General features: G+C 31.8%; 1 protein-coding gene across 1 annotated transcript; it reads right to left on the bottom strand.

The window, feature by feature from the left end:
- Window positions 1–1,703: 1,703 nt before the first annotated feature.
- LOC114409735 (40S ribosomal protein S9-2-like) lies at window positions 1,704–3,781 on the bottom strand. Its single transcript, XM_028373311.1, has 3 exons — window positions 3,622–3,781; window positions 3,120–3,501; window positions 1,704–2,088 (listed from the first exon to the last, which is right to left on the bottom strand). The coding sequence occupies exons 1-3, from the start codon at window positions 3,647–3,649 to the stop codon at window positions 1,905–1,907; spliced, it is 594 nt and encodes a 197-aa protein (XP_028229112.1). The 5' UTR covers window positions 3,650–3,781; the 3' UTR covers window positions 1,704–1,904.
- Between the last annotated feature and the right edge of the window lie 12,627 nt (window positions 3,782–16,408).

Genomic DNA, 16,408 nt, shown 5'->3' with positions numbered 1-16,408 from the left:
ATTTTACATTTCTATCCAACCAATTAAAAGAAAAGAAAAGAAATTAACTTTCTATTGTTTAATTTTCTTTCTTACCAAGGAACAGAAAAATCACCTCAATTTTTGTTCCTTTATCTCCATGTCTTTTTCTTTTCTTCCACTTCTTTCCTAAACCAAATGTACCTTAGTGTGTTGAACCGAAACAAGCAAACTCAATTTAGTTCATTTTATTGGTAAGCCTAAAATGATTGTCTAGGCACTAGCCAAGTGGGCAGGTTAAATGGAAAGAAAATGGTGATGCAGGTTCAAAACCAAAAGGGAAGCCAAGATACAGAATACCTCCCTCAAGTTGTAGGGTTGAATCTACAGCTAAAGTTCTATAAGTTTTATCAAGTTCTTTCCAATGAATCTATTTTGTCTTTTGCTTGGAATCTACAGCTAAAGTTCTATGAGTTTTAACAAGTTCTTTCCATTGAATCTATTTTGTCTTTTGCTTGGACTGACCTGTGAGACAGATGTAGGTCCTTGATGTAACTTAGAAGATGAATGGATAGTGAAAACGGGGAAGGAACTCGTGATAATAGTTTAAATGAACCCATATAAGTCAGCAACACAAATTTTACTCAACCTAACTTTTAAATTCAAAAAACAAACAAATTGACTATTCATTATTTTTCAGTCTCCAAAAAATGGAAGCTACTACCTTAATCTATTATACGGATGATCATGGGCATTGCTACGTACACCCAGTGAACACCCAGCAATTTTACAATTTTTCCATTTTGCCCTTTCATAAAAGGGATACATATCAGCTTATCCGTAAACCTCCATACGGATCAGTTAATCCGTATAAGCCTAATCCGTAAGCCTTACTGATCAACTAATCCGTAAGTGACCTGTCACTTTCAGGATATTAGCACGACGCTCTAACCAACTCAACTAATAGACCAATTATATTATAAAATAAATAATGTTATATACACTAAAATTTCTAATGTATATTTAATGCACATGTAAATTTAAATAATAAATTTTGTAACAATTAATTTTGATATAACTCATACGAATTATTTAATTCGTATATTTTTTATAAAAAAATATTTAGTATTAAAAAAATTAATTTATTAATAAATTAAGAAAACATTTTTTAATTTAAAAAAAATTACGAATCATGTAATCCATAAGTTAACTCATACGAATTACATGATCCATATGAGTTATACAGATTATATAATCCGTATCAGTCATAAATTATGTAATCCGTATAAGTCATTCGAATTACGTAATCCATAAAAGTAAAAAATACTCAAGGGCATTTTTGAAATTTTGTTTTAATGTTGGTTGCCCAAGTAATATGTCCGATGCACCTAACAAAGCCCAATGATCATGCGCTGCAAATGAATCAAAGAAGCATTTCATGGAAGATATGCAGGCCATGCTGAGCTTTTGATAATGGAATATTTTAGCATTTGATTTGACAATTATATATCCCATCATGCATAGTAATTATTCAAATTGACAGCTCTATAACACAAATTGACAACTTTTAACGGACTAGAAACTTCAAGTTTAGCCACACCAACCTTTCTTATTCCTATCACTAAATATTTCACTATAGAAATTGATTCGTTCATACTTCAACATCATCTTTTATAAACCAGGTGGCAATGATGCTCAGAAACTACCAAGTCCGTTAAAAGTTTAAGACAGAGGAAACCAATCAATGATCATCAAAAATTATTTAATGGAAAATCTTGATACTTTAAAATATCCAAATTCACAAAAACATAATATGTCACCACTTAATATTTTCTCAAACAAGGGAACCAAAGGATGAAAATGTATAACAACCAAAATCGATTAGGTAGGCAAAGTAAAAGGTGGCATAAGATCTAATAGCACTAGAGAAAGACATAATGAACAGTCTAATCCTCGTCTTCCTCGTCTCCGTCTCCACCTGCGGCCTTCTTAGCAGCAGCCCTTTGGTTTCTTCTCTTCACTCTTCCAGGGCGTCCGCCACCAAGGGGACTTGTAAGTGAGAAGTCAATGTGCTTCTGTGAGTCAACCCTCACCAAGAAAGATGGGATGTTCACCACTTGCCTCCCAACCCTGCCAATCACAAATCACAAATCAAAAAGGTCATTCTCCAAAAAGTAGCTGTCATCACACACATGGAACTTCATCTTGAAGTGAATAGAATTTAAATTTCAAAAAAGAAGGCTGATAAATCCTCATTCGGTCCTTGCAAAACACAGGATGTATTAGCCCTACAAAATTGAAATTTTCCTTATTTGCTTATTTGCTTGATCTTATTCTGGTTAATCTTATGACATAAAAGACTTGTTTAGTAAGTGTTTCAGGGAGCTTATGAAAACAGCTTATGATATATTAATAAGTAGATTTCAGCTTATTTCAATAAACCCTTTTATGAGAAGATCTTACAACTTAATTATGAAAACAACCTAGGCCCTGTTTGCATAAATTTCTTCATAGATAACTCAAAAAAAATACGGTACAGCAAACTATACACTTCTCCTGTAAGTCAAAAAAGCATGCATTGCAAAAATTATAAAATTTCTGTCATCCAACTTTCCCAAAAGCTGAGGTACATAATGCTGATTTTAATCTTTGAAAGGTCAATTCATTTTGTTTTTTCTTCCCTTGTTCTACAATTACTAGTGAAGAAATTTATCCAAAAACAAAACCTTATTCACAAATGCTTACATAATAGACACTTATTCAATAAGCCACTTAATTACGCTGCTTACACAAACAGACAGTACCCTAATCACTCAAATGGGACTTCATCACAAAGAAGAGCATCCGATTCAAAAAAAGCAAGAATAAAAAGAAAACCCTCAATCCAATTCTTAAGTACAGCAGCCTCATATTATCCCTGAAAATATCAAATTTCACTAAACAGTAACACTTTCCAATTAGTCCCCAACACAATCAACTCAAACAAACATAACTAACAATGAGATACACAGTTCATACGATTGCAATACAAACATAACGTGAAACTTCAATAAACATTTTATGATAATTAGTCCACAATACAATTAACTCACAAATTCCTATAACCGACAATGACATGCACAATTCACATGAAGACAAGAGGGCATTTTTTTTTAACGAACCTGATATGTCTCTGCTTGATGAGAACCCTGGCGTGGTGAATGGACTTGGCCATCCCGGATTTGAAGACGAGCGTCTGAAGGCGGCGCTCGAGGAAATTCTCGACGGTGAGGGCGAGGACGTAATCGAGCTTGTTCTGAGTCTCGTCGAGGAGTCCGTAGCGGAACATTCTGCGGAGAAGAGCCTCGCCCTCGAAGATCCGGCGCGGGTTCTTCTCGTCGAGGGTAAGGAGATTCCGCGCGTTGTTGCGGATGCGGCTGAGCGCGTACTGCACCCTCCACAGCTCCCTCTTGCACCGCAGCCCGTACTCCCCCACCAGCTTCAGCTCCGCGTCTAGACGCTCCTTCTCGTACGGACGGCGGGGCTTCTTAAACGTCTTACCATCTGAGAAAATCAGAAAACAAAGCAAAGCATAGACAGAAAAATTGCCGTGTTAGGGTAAGGGTTTTTAAAAAGGCGATGCAAGGGTTAGGGTTTTTAAAACGGCGTCGTAAGAAAACGTACAGTTCCTGTAAAAGGAGACGTGCACCATGGTCGGTTTTCCTTCTACGGCTGCAGTGCCGTTTTCTCTCTTCTCTGCTGCTCTACTCTGCGCCTCCGACAACTGGATCTTTTTTGCATCCTTTTGTTTTGCCCTTTTTAAATGAAAACCCTAGTTCTTAGTGTCTGCCATGTGTGTGTAGTTGAGCTTCAGGGACGGGTCCGGGCCCAACCCCGAGCTCCTCATCCACCACAAAAACTGAAAGGGAGTTGCTATTAGCACTTCCACTTTTGTTATTGGCACAACTCACGTGGGTGTCTCTTAATAGTATCTCCAAAATGTCATTTTGATTGAAACACAACAAAATCATGATTTCATTACTTATATGAGAGTGAAAAAAATAAAGCAAAATAAAAATATGATTTTGTTGTATAAATATACAATAAAATTGCATTTTTATTGTGTAATTTTTTTCACCTCCAAAAACTGCAATCGAATCATGATTCTAGTATGTAATTTTTTTCACAATTTTTTTCACCCCATGACTCCATTGTGTTATTTGGAATCATATTTTCGTTGCGTATTTTGTCAATGAAATAATATTTCCATTGTTAAATTAATACTTAATTTTAGAAAAACATAAAAATCTCTTTTTATCTCTCCACTTTATAGCAATTTTTGTTGGGTGATGATAATGTGTTGTTACATGTAAAGCATAAATGTAGAATGAGAAAAAAAATGATAATCACGTTAAATTTAATTTTTCCTTAAAAAAATAGATTAATTTAAAATTGAAAAGAAAATGTGTAACAAAAGTGTTAGTGGACCAATTTGTTTAAACTTAAAAAAATAATTTAAAATAAGAATTTTTTATAAGTGCTTTTTTATGAAATAAATAAAATTTACTTATTAAAAAATTAAAATAAATTGTTTATTGCAAGTAAAAGTAGTATAGACAAACATATCAGAAAATCATAAAATTATTTATTTGATTTAAAAAAATATTTTAAAAAATAAACTTAAACAAAGTAGTACATTATCAACGTATATTTAGATATTATAATGACAAAAAAATACTTAAATTTATAGACTTGTCTTATAATCCAATGTATTATATAAATTTTAGGTTAAATTACTCATTTGGTTCCTATAGTTTCACGATAATTATCTTTCTAGTTCTTATAGTTTGAAAGTGATTTTTTTAGTTCCTATAGTTTACATTTTAATTCTCTTTTAGTCCCTATAGTTTAAAATGTTCTTTTTAGTCCTTATAGTTTGTATTTTAATTTTTTTTTAGTCCATATAGTTTGAAAGTGATCTTTTTAATCCTTATAATTTATATTTTAATTACCTTTTAGTCCTTATTACACAAAAAATATAAAAATAATTAGTTACAAATTAATTATAAATTATTAACTATTTTTTTATTACAAATTATCTTGTGATAAATTAGTTACGAATTATTTGCGATAATATTACTCATATTTTGATGGTAAGGACTAAAAGGGAATTAAAATAAAGTATAGAAACTAAAAAGATCGCTTTCAAAATTACTTTCAAACTATAGGAACTAAAAAGGTAAAAATCGTAAAAATATAAGGATCAAATGAATAATTTAACTTAAATTTTAGTAGTTTGAAAGACTAATAATGTGTAGGTGGCTACCTTGTAGGAACTAATAGAGAAAGTTTTCCTTTACTATTTTTTTCCATGATAAAGTTTAAATGATTTGGGTTTTAATGACTTAACACTTAACCAGGCAAGGTAACTAGTAATGTTAAAAAAATATTTGATTTCTAAAAGATGAAAAATTTAAATTTAATTTTTGAATTTGCAAAAAGTGACAAATTAGTATGGTAAACAATTTAATGATAAATTGATTCTTAAACTTTACAACATAATATTAAATTGATCATAAAAAATATAACTTATTATCACATTGATCCTTGAACATTACGATTTAATGATAAAATTATCTCACAAATTTAACCGCTTCACTAATTTGTTGCACTATTTACTCATTTGAACATTAAATTTGTATTTTTCATCTTTCAAGGATCAATTTATCTCACTTTTAGAAACGAATTTAACTATTTAACCCTAAAAATATTTATGAGACACTTAAATATTATTTACAACAAAAATCCTTATTATCTCGTCGGATATTATTCATTTCTTAAACTGTATTACACCTATAGAATATATCAAACAATAAAATCAATAATAATTTCTAAATTAAAAAATAAAATCAATACTTTTTTTTATATATTTACTCATATCAATTACTAGAACCTACACTTCACATCTATAAAATATAATATATTTTATAATATTTCCCACCTTTTCAATAAAACTCATGGTCACTTAATTATCTCTTTTTACCATGAATCTTTTTTTTTAAAAAAAAAAAAACAAAGTTGATCACGTTGCGTCATGAAAATGTAAACTCTAGAGCTACACACGCATATCTTGGCTAAAAAATTTTAATTAGTTTTTAATTTTATTTATTAATTGAAAAGTTTATTTAACTCTTTGATAAATAAATTATTTATTAATTTGTAGTATTTTTTAAAACATTAGGTTCTAACTTCTAACTTTTTATATTTTTCATTTTTTATTCTTATATATTTATCAAATTTTATAATTACCTTTTTTTAATAAATAATGATTTTATTATTTTTTATTATTTTATACTTTTTAATTACTTAAAAAACTAATTTTATTAAATATTTATAATTTAATAAATTAATTTTTAAACTTTCAGTTATTTTTACTACACATAACCTAACTAAACGGATACAAAATATCAAAAGTAAATAGTGTATCTAGCAAAGTAAATTATAAATATTTTCTATGGCCTCTTGCTCATGTTTCTCTGGACTTTTAACAGAATATCAACATCATATGACATAATCAAATAAACCTCCGTGGTCATAGCATAAAAAGTAAATAGTGTATTCCTTGGTTTATAATTATAAGATTTTTTTCAAAAAAATATTTATATCTAATGGTATAAATAATTGGTAGATTTAACATAATTAAATTAATTAATTATTTTTTTAAAGAACATAAATTAATTAAAAGAATCTTACAATTAGTAATAAAAGAAATATGTAGCAAAGTAAAATTATATTTATTTATTATAAATTATAAATTTTAATTAAATAAAATAAACATTTATTCTTAGTGTAGAAACTAAAATACTAATGATGAAATTATTTTTCTTAACAAATGGTTGTCTCACGACAAAAAATGTAGTACAAGATAATCAGGGGAGGTTTCATGCAAAACCTTGGCGTCTTCGATCTACTTTTACAAGTTCCTTGTAATCCACTAATCTGTGATTATTTTTCCTTCAATTCACAAATACGTATTAAATCAGAAAAGAATAGATATTTTCTATTTTACTTCAACATTTCACTTTGCGTGTCACTTCTAGGGGTGGAAATGAGTCAAATCAAACCAAGCTTTACTAGACTTGAGCTCGGCTTGAGTTAAATAGGCAAGGCTTGAGTTTGACTTATTACCTGTCATAGACTTTTTTTTTTTAAGATTCGATTTGGCTTACATAAAAGTCTGATTTGGCCTACGAGCCTATTTAAAAGTCTATTTAAAGACGTTTTTAACCAATTAATTATTTTAAAACCTAGTGAAATACTAACCAAAAAAGGAAACTTATAAAATTTTGTATAAGTAATGTATAAATCCAAAAATAATTGATAAACAAAATCATATTGAATTCAAGTTATTAAAACCCAAAGTATATCAAAAGAAAATGAAAAAAAAAAAGAACATGATATTAAAAAATATATGGATTAGAGATGATTTATACTAATATAGCCAAATAAAAATATTTAAATTGTCTGAAAATGTCTTTACAAAACATTTTTTTCTTTGAAAGTATTAATCTGGTTACATTATCCTTCTAACTTAAGTTTTTTTTTTTAAAAAAATTTCCACATGCAAGTGAACTTTCTAAGCACTTTATGTCATTTCATCCTGTCATTCATAATGCCATAAAAATGATATAGATAATAGTTATATTATTATTATTATTATTATTATTATTATTATTACTACTACTACTACTTAAACAAGCCGACTTGTCAAGCTTAACAAGTCTTTTTTATAATTTGACTTTGACCTTTTTATCTAAAAAAGTTTTTTAAAAAGCTTGAGCTAGTAAACAAGCCAAGTTGAGTCGAGCCTTAGATAGGCCGAGCCATAGGCCCTAGACAAGCGGCTCAGCTCATTTCCATCCCTAGTTACTTCACCTGTATAAAGTTTAATTGTGATTTTATAAAGATATTACAATAACGTAATTATTGTTTACACTTTACATGTATTTATATTTATTTTACATTTGTTTTTGTGGTTTTGATAAACTAGAATTGACGTTTGTTTAAAAACTAAATTAATTTAGAATTTTATCCCAACTTTTTAATTTGATACATTTTATCCTAAATTTTTTAAAAACTTACGAATTTTATCCCAATCATTTATCAATTAACAAGCACAAAATTTTGGGATAAAATTTACCAAAAAAATAAAAAACTTAGGATAAAAAAATGTGATTATGTTAACAATAAAATGATAGAGGATAAAATTCATAAATTTTTTAAAAATTGGAAGTAAAATACGTTAAATTAATTTATTAGTGGTAAAGTTTATCGAAAGTAAAAAAGTTGGAGATAAAAAATATAATTAAGTCATGAATTTAATAAGAACTCAATTGGGGGCAATCTAAGAGCAGCTCAATGCTAAATTTCTCTTGTAACGTGGAGCTTAAACGTCCGCAAGAGTGTAGTTGGAGTCGTTGGAGAGAAACCATTATGGGACCCATTTTGACTTTGAGTTGTTAAGTAGTGAATATGTCCTCTTCTGATTTTGTGGGGCTCATGCTATAAAAGTTAATATTATAATATTTATTTGAGCAAATTACATTGGTCCCCTATGTTTAGGACTTATTATACTCGCATCCCTCGTTATTGAACCCCTACACAAACCTCCCTTAATTTATGTGTTTCCATTACAGATGCACCCCTTACACCATAACGATGTTGCTTCTGTTAATTGAAATCCATGACATGTTATGCACATGCTTATTTAATGAATTTTTAGAACAAAAATACCCTTGTCTTCCTCATTGCACATTGTCTCCATCATCAACAACATAACACTTTTTCAATGACGACTCCATGAACAATGGCATCATCAGCAAAAACAAAAAACAATATTACTCATTAGATTCATACCATGATTGCACAAACAGAAGTTCTCATATTCAACCTTTTTATAAACCCATTTTTAAATTTTACTCATCATATTCATACCAATATTACACATCAGATTCATACCAACAACAACAACAACATATTGCTCATCAAATTCATACCAGTATTACTCTTCATGTTCATACAAAGAGTGCACAAAGGAAGAAAAAAATCAAATCTTTTGAACAATAATACCTTAAAAAATATTAAAACTTTCTCTTTGGGCCACTACAGCAAAGTCAAGCATATGGTGTTATTTGAGGGCCTTCGGTAACGTTTCATTTGGATCTAGCACATCTCTCCCATCGTCGGCTACTTCCTTTAGCACAATTTGGTGTAGGATTTGAAAATGACGAAGAGGATGTTGTAGTAGGGGGGTCGTGGATGAGGAAGGAGGTGTAGAGTGCTTTTAGGGAGTTAATGTTTGTACAGAGGCATGAGGTCCAATGTGGCATGGAGTGATGACGACAATGGTTGTTGCCCATGATGGTGTTAGTTGAAGGAGTCCCTAGGAGGTCAAATATGGAGGTGGTTGATGGATGCGGAACATAATCATCGGGTTCTCGACGCAGATCCAGAAGGGCCTTATGTCTCCCACAAGCTTTAGGAGGAGGAGCGCAAGCGCTGCATGGACTTTGTCCCTGATGTCTCTACCATCAACACCGACCACATCAAGGTTGACAAAGAGATGCCGACGTCAACGGATTTTCTAGTTGCTACTGGATTTTCTTAACTTTTCTTGTCGTTATTGGATTTTCCAAAAGTGAGCCTTTTTCCAAGAAGTAAATCTAAATCATTCATTCTTGGTCAACGGGAATTACACTCATTATTGCCTTGTCCAGGCTTGGTTCCACGATTGTTTCCTGAATAATTATTCTATATTGACATTTCTTCTTTGTACTGGCGAGTTTCGATAGTAAGTTGACTCTCTCATTATTTTCTCTTACAATGTGTCGAAGCTCAAACTTGGTGAAGGCCTCTTTAAACCAGATAGCCATTTGGTACTATCTTTTCATCTAAGGATCCTTAGTTTGATAGCCTCCATTTAGCTGACCAATGACAAGTTTGGAGTCACTCCAACACTTCAAATGCTTAGCTCCTACTTCTCTTGCTAATCTCAGGCCGACTAGGAGGGCTTCGTACTCAGCTTGATTGCTTGTTGTTTTGAACTCAAACAATAGGGATTCCTCAAGGATTACTTCATCTAGGCTTTCTAAAATGACTCTACCCCCCACTACCATTTTCATTTGATGAATCGTCTACATATAGCTTCCACCATAACAATTATGTTTTTGTAGTGGTTGCCAATTCGACAACGAAGTCCGCTAGGCATTGAGCTCTCATTGGCCACATTGGCTTATACTTGATCCTAAATTCTAATAGCTCAATAAACCAAGCTATCATTCAACCTGTGAGTTCTGGTTTCTTCAGGATTGTTCGGACATGGTGATCAGTTCAAACCATTATCAGATGACTTTGAAAGTATGGTCTTAGTCTTCTAGTAGCAATGACTCGAGCTAAGGCTAACTTCTCAATCATTTGATACCAATTCTTTGCTTCTTTGAGGACTCGGATGACATAGTAAACATGGTTTTGACTTTTTTTCTTCCTCTACTACGACTATAGAACTTATAGCATGTTTTGATACTGCTAAGTATAGGATTAGATCCTTACCCAGTCAAGGCTTGGAGAGGATGGGTGGTGAACTGAGGAACTCTTTGAGTTTTTGAAAATGGGCTTCACATTCCTCATTCCACTTTGTTCCCTCTTTCTTTTTTAGTAGTTTGAAGAAAGGTTTGGTTGTGTCAGTTGCTCCCGACAAAAATCTGGAAAATGCTTCTAATCATTCAATGAGTATTTGGATTTCTTTCAGTGTTCGAACTTCTTATTTCAATAATGGTCACACAATTCTCCAGGTTGTCCTTAATCCCTTTGTGGGTAAGCATGAAGCCAAGGAATTTCCCCCTTGTACCCTAAATATGCATTTTTTTGGGTTTAGCTTCATGTTGTACTTTCTTATTTATGCCAAGTCTTTTGCATGAGAGGTGATGTTTGTGCTTTTGACCACCATGTCATCTACAAAGACTTCTAAATTCTTTTCGAGCTGGTTCACGAATATCTTGTTCATTAGCCTCTAGTAAGTTGCTCTATCATTCTTAAAACTTAATGGCATCATCAAATAACAATAATTAGTCGTATCAGTCATGAACCCAATTTTCTCCCTATTCTGCTTAAACATTAGGATTTGATTATACTCAAAATATGCATCTAAGAAACTGAGGATGAGGAATCTGGATGCTCTATCAACTAGGCAATCTATACTCAGAAGGATATACGAGTCTTTAGGGTAGGCTTTGCTTAGGTTTGTGTAGTCGGTTCATATCCTCTTCTTCCCATTATACTTTTTTACCATTACCACGTTAGCTAACGATGTGGTGTATTATACTTCTCTGATGAATAACGCACTTAGGAGTTTCTTTGCTTCTCTATCCACAACATTTCCCCTTTCAAGCTCGAGCTTCCTCTTTCTTTGTGTGATGGTCTAGCCTCTTGACAAATTGCTAGTTTGTGACAATGAAACTCGGGGTCGATTTCGGGCATGTCTGATGCTGATCATGCAAAGAGATTGACATTCTTTGTCTGTACTTAGGTTATGAATTTTTTTTTATTTCGCTACTCATTTGGAATTTGAGTTTAGTGCATTAAGACGACTTTTTGTCAAGTTGGAAGGACTTCACTTCTTCACTGAGATCCATTCTTAGCTATGCTTTTCTTGGATCGAGTTCAACTTCTCCCAAGTTGCTGTTGAGAAAGGTGCATGCTACCAGTTGTACTTTGGGTTATGCCATTTTCTTCCCTTTAGCAATCATGAGGCTTGCAACATAACATTCCCTTGCGATCATCTGATCAGCTCTGTCAGTGATAATTTTTCCATCCTCACTTGGGAACTTCGTCGCTAGATAGGGAGTCAAAATAATGACCCCTAACTCATTTAGTTAAGGATCTCATATCAATATATTATAAAAAGTCAAGGTGTCGACTAAGAGGTACTTGATCATGATGGACTTTGACCCCTCTTCATCTTCAAAAGTAGTTAGCAAGTGCATATATCGTACTGTATCCATTGTCTCTCCTGCGAAACCTATGAATTTCTTCGAGAATGGCTCAATTTGGCTTTTTGGTAAGCCTAGTTGTTTAAAGGCCAACCAATATAGGACATCGATCGAGCTCCTATTATCAAGTAGAACTTTGCATACTAAGAAGTTAGCAACCTCTATCTTGACCACCATGGGATCATTGTGACTTCTGTTGATCCCCTCGAAATCCTCATCCATGAAAGTGATGGGGGGTAGTATCCTTATGGGCCTCTTTTCGACTAGGACCAAGTTAACAGACTTAAGGTTGCGAACATAGCACTTGCGTGCTAAGTTTGAACTTCCTCTCCCTGCGAATCCTCCAACTATTGGGTTGATTACACCTAAAAGCTGAGTTTTCAGGTGGGGGATTCTCGCCCTGACGCTATGTTTTCGTTGCCTCACAAGACCTATTGCGTTCTCAGATTCTATCTCACACCTTTTCACGTGATGGGTCTTTGACAAACTTCTACATATGCTTTTTTATGTTAATTTTTCTATTTTATCCTTTAAGGTAGTGCAATCTTTAGTGTTATGACTAGCTACTCGATAATATTGACAGCACTTGGACTTGTTAGCTCTTGGTGGAAGCCGACAATTGGATTAACTTGGTACTACAAGCTCCCTTTAGTACTTGGCCTCGACTCTCCGTTAGTAGAGTGTAGTGGCTAAATTTGGACTAGGACAGTTTGTCAGTTTTGGATTTTCCTTAACTACAATTGCTTTTGATCTTCACCTCCTAGTCTAATGGCTTCATTGAGGATTCTCTACGCACTTTCTCTTTGAACCTAGTCATTTCTTCCATTTGAATGAATTTGGCAACCCTTACTCTCAACTCGTGTAATGTTGCAGGTAGGGTGTCCGAGAATGGACCCAATTTCAATGCCATAATCATTGAAGTGAGCACAACTTCAAGGCTCAAGTTCTAAATTTGAACTAAGACTGATGGGAACTTCTCCATGTTTTCGTGAAGCGGTTCATCTTCTTCTTGCCTAATGTTGGCAAGTGCGACAACCGTCCGGTGATTGGTCCGCTTGTCGCGTATTAAGCTCCAAAACACACAATAAGCGTCGCGTCAACAAAGTTTTCAGCAATCGAGTATACCAATGGAGTGTTGCACCCTTCAACGTGGTTGAAACACTTGACACATGATTGGTCATCATTCATAAACAGATTCGTCTGTGTGACAAATGTGTCCACGTGTTCGTCTGGGTTCGAGAGCCCATTGTAACGATCGATGTTCAACGACTTCCATCTAGGGAAGAGTTGTGCCTTCATAATCCCATCGATGAAAGGATGTAGTTGAGTGCCAATGTTTGCTACTCTCTAGACTGGTTGCGTGATGGAGGAGGTTCCTTCTCACCATGTTGTATCAACCGCATCTGTCCTAGTTGGATGAGTCTGATGAGTTGTCATTGTCACAACCGAGTTTGCGTCTTGGCCCTCTTGAATTTTCATATATTGTTCTCTAAGAGTGACGTTCTCCTTTCGAAGATCTTCCATCTCTTGGGCATTTCTTTGCTTCAAGGAGTGCATCTCTCTTTGTAGGGAGATGATCAACGAGTGATCATCAAGCTCTTGACAGAAGGGAATTACCATGTTTGTTGGGTTCCCCTTTTCAGAGACACCCACGACATGTATCCCCTTTATGGTGGATTCCTGCTCACGTGGTCGATTTCCTTAAAGGACGATTTAGTGTCATTGTCATTCTCAACCATTGATGATGTAGTGGTCGAAATAGAAGTTTTCCTCCGGCTCTAGGTGTATGCCAAATGTTCTTACTAAATTTGATAGAATCTTCTCATGACGACATTCCTCCGTAAGCTTCTCCCCAAGTAGTGGTGGGGTGTATCTACAAAGACATTCTCATGCTCAAATTAGAGGCATAAAAGTATAAGGTATTAGAATATAGGTTGGATTAAGAGTTGGTTTATCAAAATTTTGACGATTCTCTTTTATAGAGGTGAAGTTGGATAATAAGATCTCTATTTTCTTTCTAAGATAATGTAAAATATGGAAAATATGATTTTATCTTAACTTTCCTATAATAATAGATAATATTTGATTTTATGGGATATCTTTATCTTTCAGTAGAAGATAGAATTTTTTTCTTACCTCAATCAAATCCACTAGATTCTCTGAATTCGAGTTGTCTACTCGACTGACCGTCGAGTACGGAGGTTTAACAAATTCAAGTAGTATACTTATTATTATTATTATTTTATTTTTAATTTCTTTATGTATTTGGGAACTCTATTATTATTATTATTAATTTTAATTTGCATTATATTTTATGTATTTTAATTTTAAAATTTAAATTTTATTTAATTAAAATGTATTTATATATTTATTTATTATTTACCAATTGTCGTTTAAATATATTAACTTAACATTAACATGAGTACTAAAATATAAAAATTAGATATATTTTGGAGTCCATTTGAAAATTTAAGTAAATTATTTAGTTGGAGTAAAAATTTGATTGAGTTATTTAAAATAAAAAATGAGACATAATATTATAAAAAAATGTGAAATATTATTAAAAAATTAAAGAGAAACTTTGTGGATAACTTAGTCGGAGATGCTATAAGACACTGACCTGCTGCTCATGTTTTACTGGACTTTGTGAAAAAGGTTATGCTCTAGCTGGTCAAATAAGGGTATAGGGGACAAATTATATTCCTTCGAATCTGTCTTTCACCTCTAATGATAGTATTGGAATAACTGAATACATTTTTTGCTTGGACGTAATAAAAGTAGCCTTAGTTTTAGCTTCAAATCTGAAATTTAAACTCACTAAAGTACCAAGAGATTTGGCTTGTTGGTATAAGATTTTTTTTAACTATTTACTACTGTCATTATATATAAAAAATATGAAATTTGAAACTTATCTCTAAGATAGTACTTTAATTAACTAAATTGATTTTTTTTGGTAAGGTGACATAGTACATGTCTAGTTTAGCTTAAGAAATGTATATGCAATGAATAGAAATAACTAAAAAGTAAGTATTATATTTTTTTAACTAAGATATCTGTTGATAAAAAATTAAAAATTAATCCCTTAAGTTATTGAGATTTATATAAGAAATTGATTTCTTTTAATAAATATTTTTTTATATACATAAATTAGGATTACGAATCAAACCCATAATTATATATCTAAAAAATAATGTTATTTACCAACATATACGATGATAAAGCAAGTATTATATGTGCCTAGGTAATACACATCCACCTTTTTGAATGAGCAACTAAGCGCACTAATAAATATTTACACAAAAAATTATGGAATACAAATTGATTTTGGGCTCTAAGATTTCAATGAGTATCATGCAATTTTAAATTGAGCAGCCTAAGAATTTGTACTTCATAAAAATTGGAATGAGTTTGGCAATGTTTATAGGAGGTTGGTGTTTTGAATTATCAATCGGAAAGAAATGTATTAACAAATTTTGTTATTAACCATCATTGTAATACTATTCACTTTACTTAAGCTAAACAATAAACGAAGAAACAAGGAAATCACATTAGTTTATGTTTATATTTATATTATTAGAATACTTAAGATTTAGAGGGCTTCTTTCTGTGGTAGGTTACAAACGTTTAGAAAAGTCCGTTTACCTTATACGTACAAAGAATGCTTAGAATAGCACTTAAGTGCAACTAATCTTATACTACGTAATTAACAATTCTCACTGTCCTTTGGATTAAACATTTATCCAATTAAAGACTTTATCGGTGAGGGCCCGCAACTTCTTTATTACCCCATGCGGAATAAGACAACACATCCAAAGGACCCCACATCCTCAGCCCCTTTTCCTTAAAATAGCTTAATATATATTCTTCCACTAACGTATAAAAAGGTAAATTATTAATTTGACCCTTTTATTAATTTAATTTAGGTCTTTCTATAATTAAAAAATTCAATATAGTGACAACTCAAATTTAGTCAATTAAGAAATTAGTGTATAAATAAAAAAGCAATATTATGTGAAATTTAAAAAAACTAGTAAAAGTATGATTTGTTCAAAGTTTAATTTAGTAATCTGCCTTAATTGTTTGACTGCTACTGTATCTTTATTTTTTATTTTACACTAACCCCTTAATGTTTTAAAAAAATTACATTTGTACTAGTACTCTTATAATAAATATTGTTGTAAACTTTAAATAAGAAAAAATATTGTGAGTAATCTAAATTTTTTTTATTAGCATGAACTTTATCAAAAGTTAAACACATTTTTTTATTTACAAAACTTTTAATCAGAAAATTATTAAAAAAGATCAAGTTGAGTGTTACTTGAATTAATATATATTGGTAGAATATAAACTTTTTAATAATAGAAAAATAAATGTAAAACCAAATTAATAATTTAATATTTATAAAATGATTAGGAATGAATGAC

This window comes from Glycine soja, chromosome 4, assembly GCF_004193775.1.
Source record: "Glycine soja cultivar W05 chromosome 4, ASM419377v2, whole genome shotgun sequence".
NCBI lineage: Eukaryota > Viridiplantae > Streptophyta > Magnoliopsida > Fabales > Fabaceae > Glycine > Glycine soja.
The sequence above is the reverse complement of the archived record's forward strand: the minus strand, read 5'-3'. Positions and strand labels throughout refer to the sequence as shown.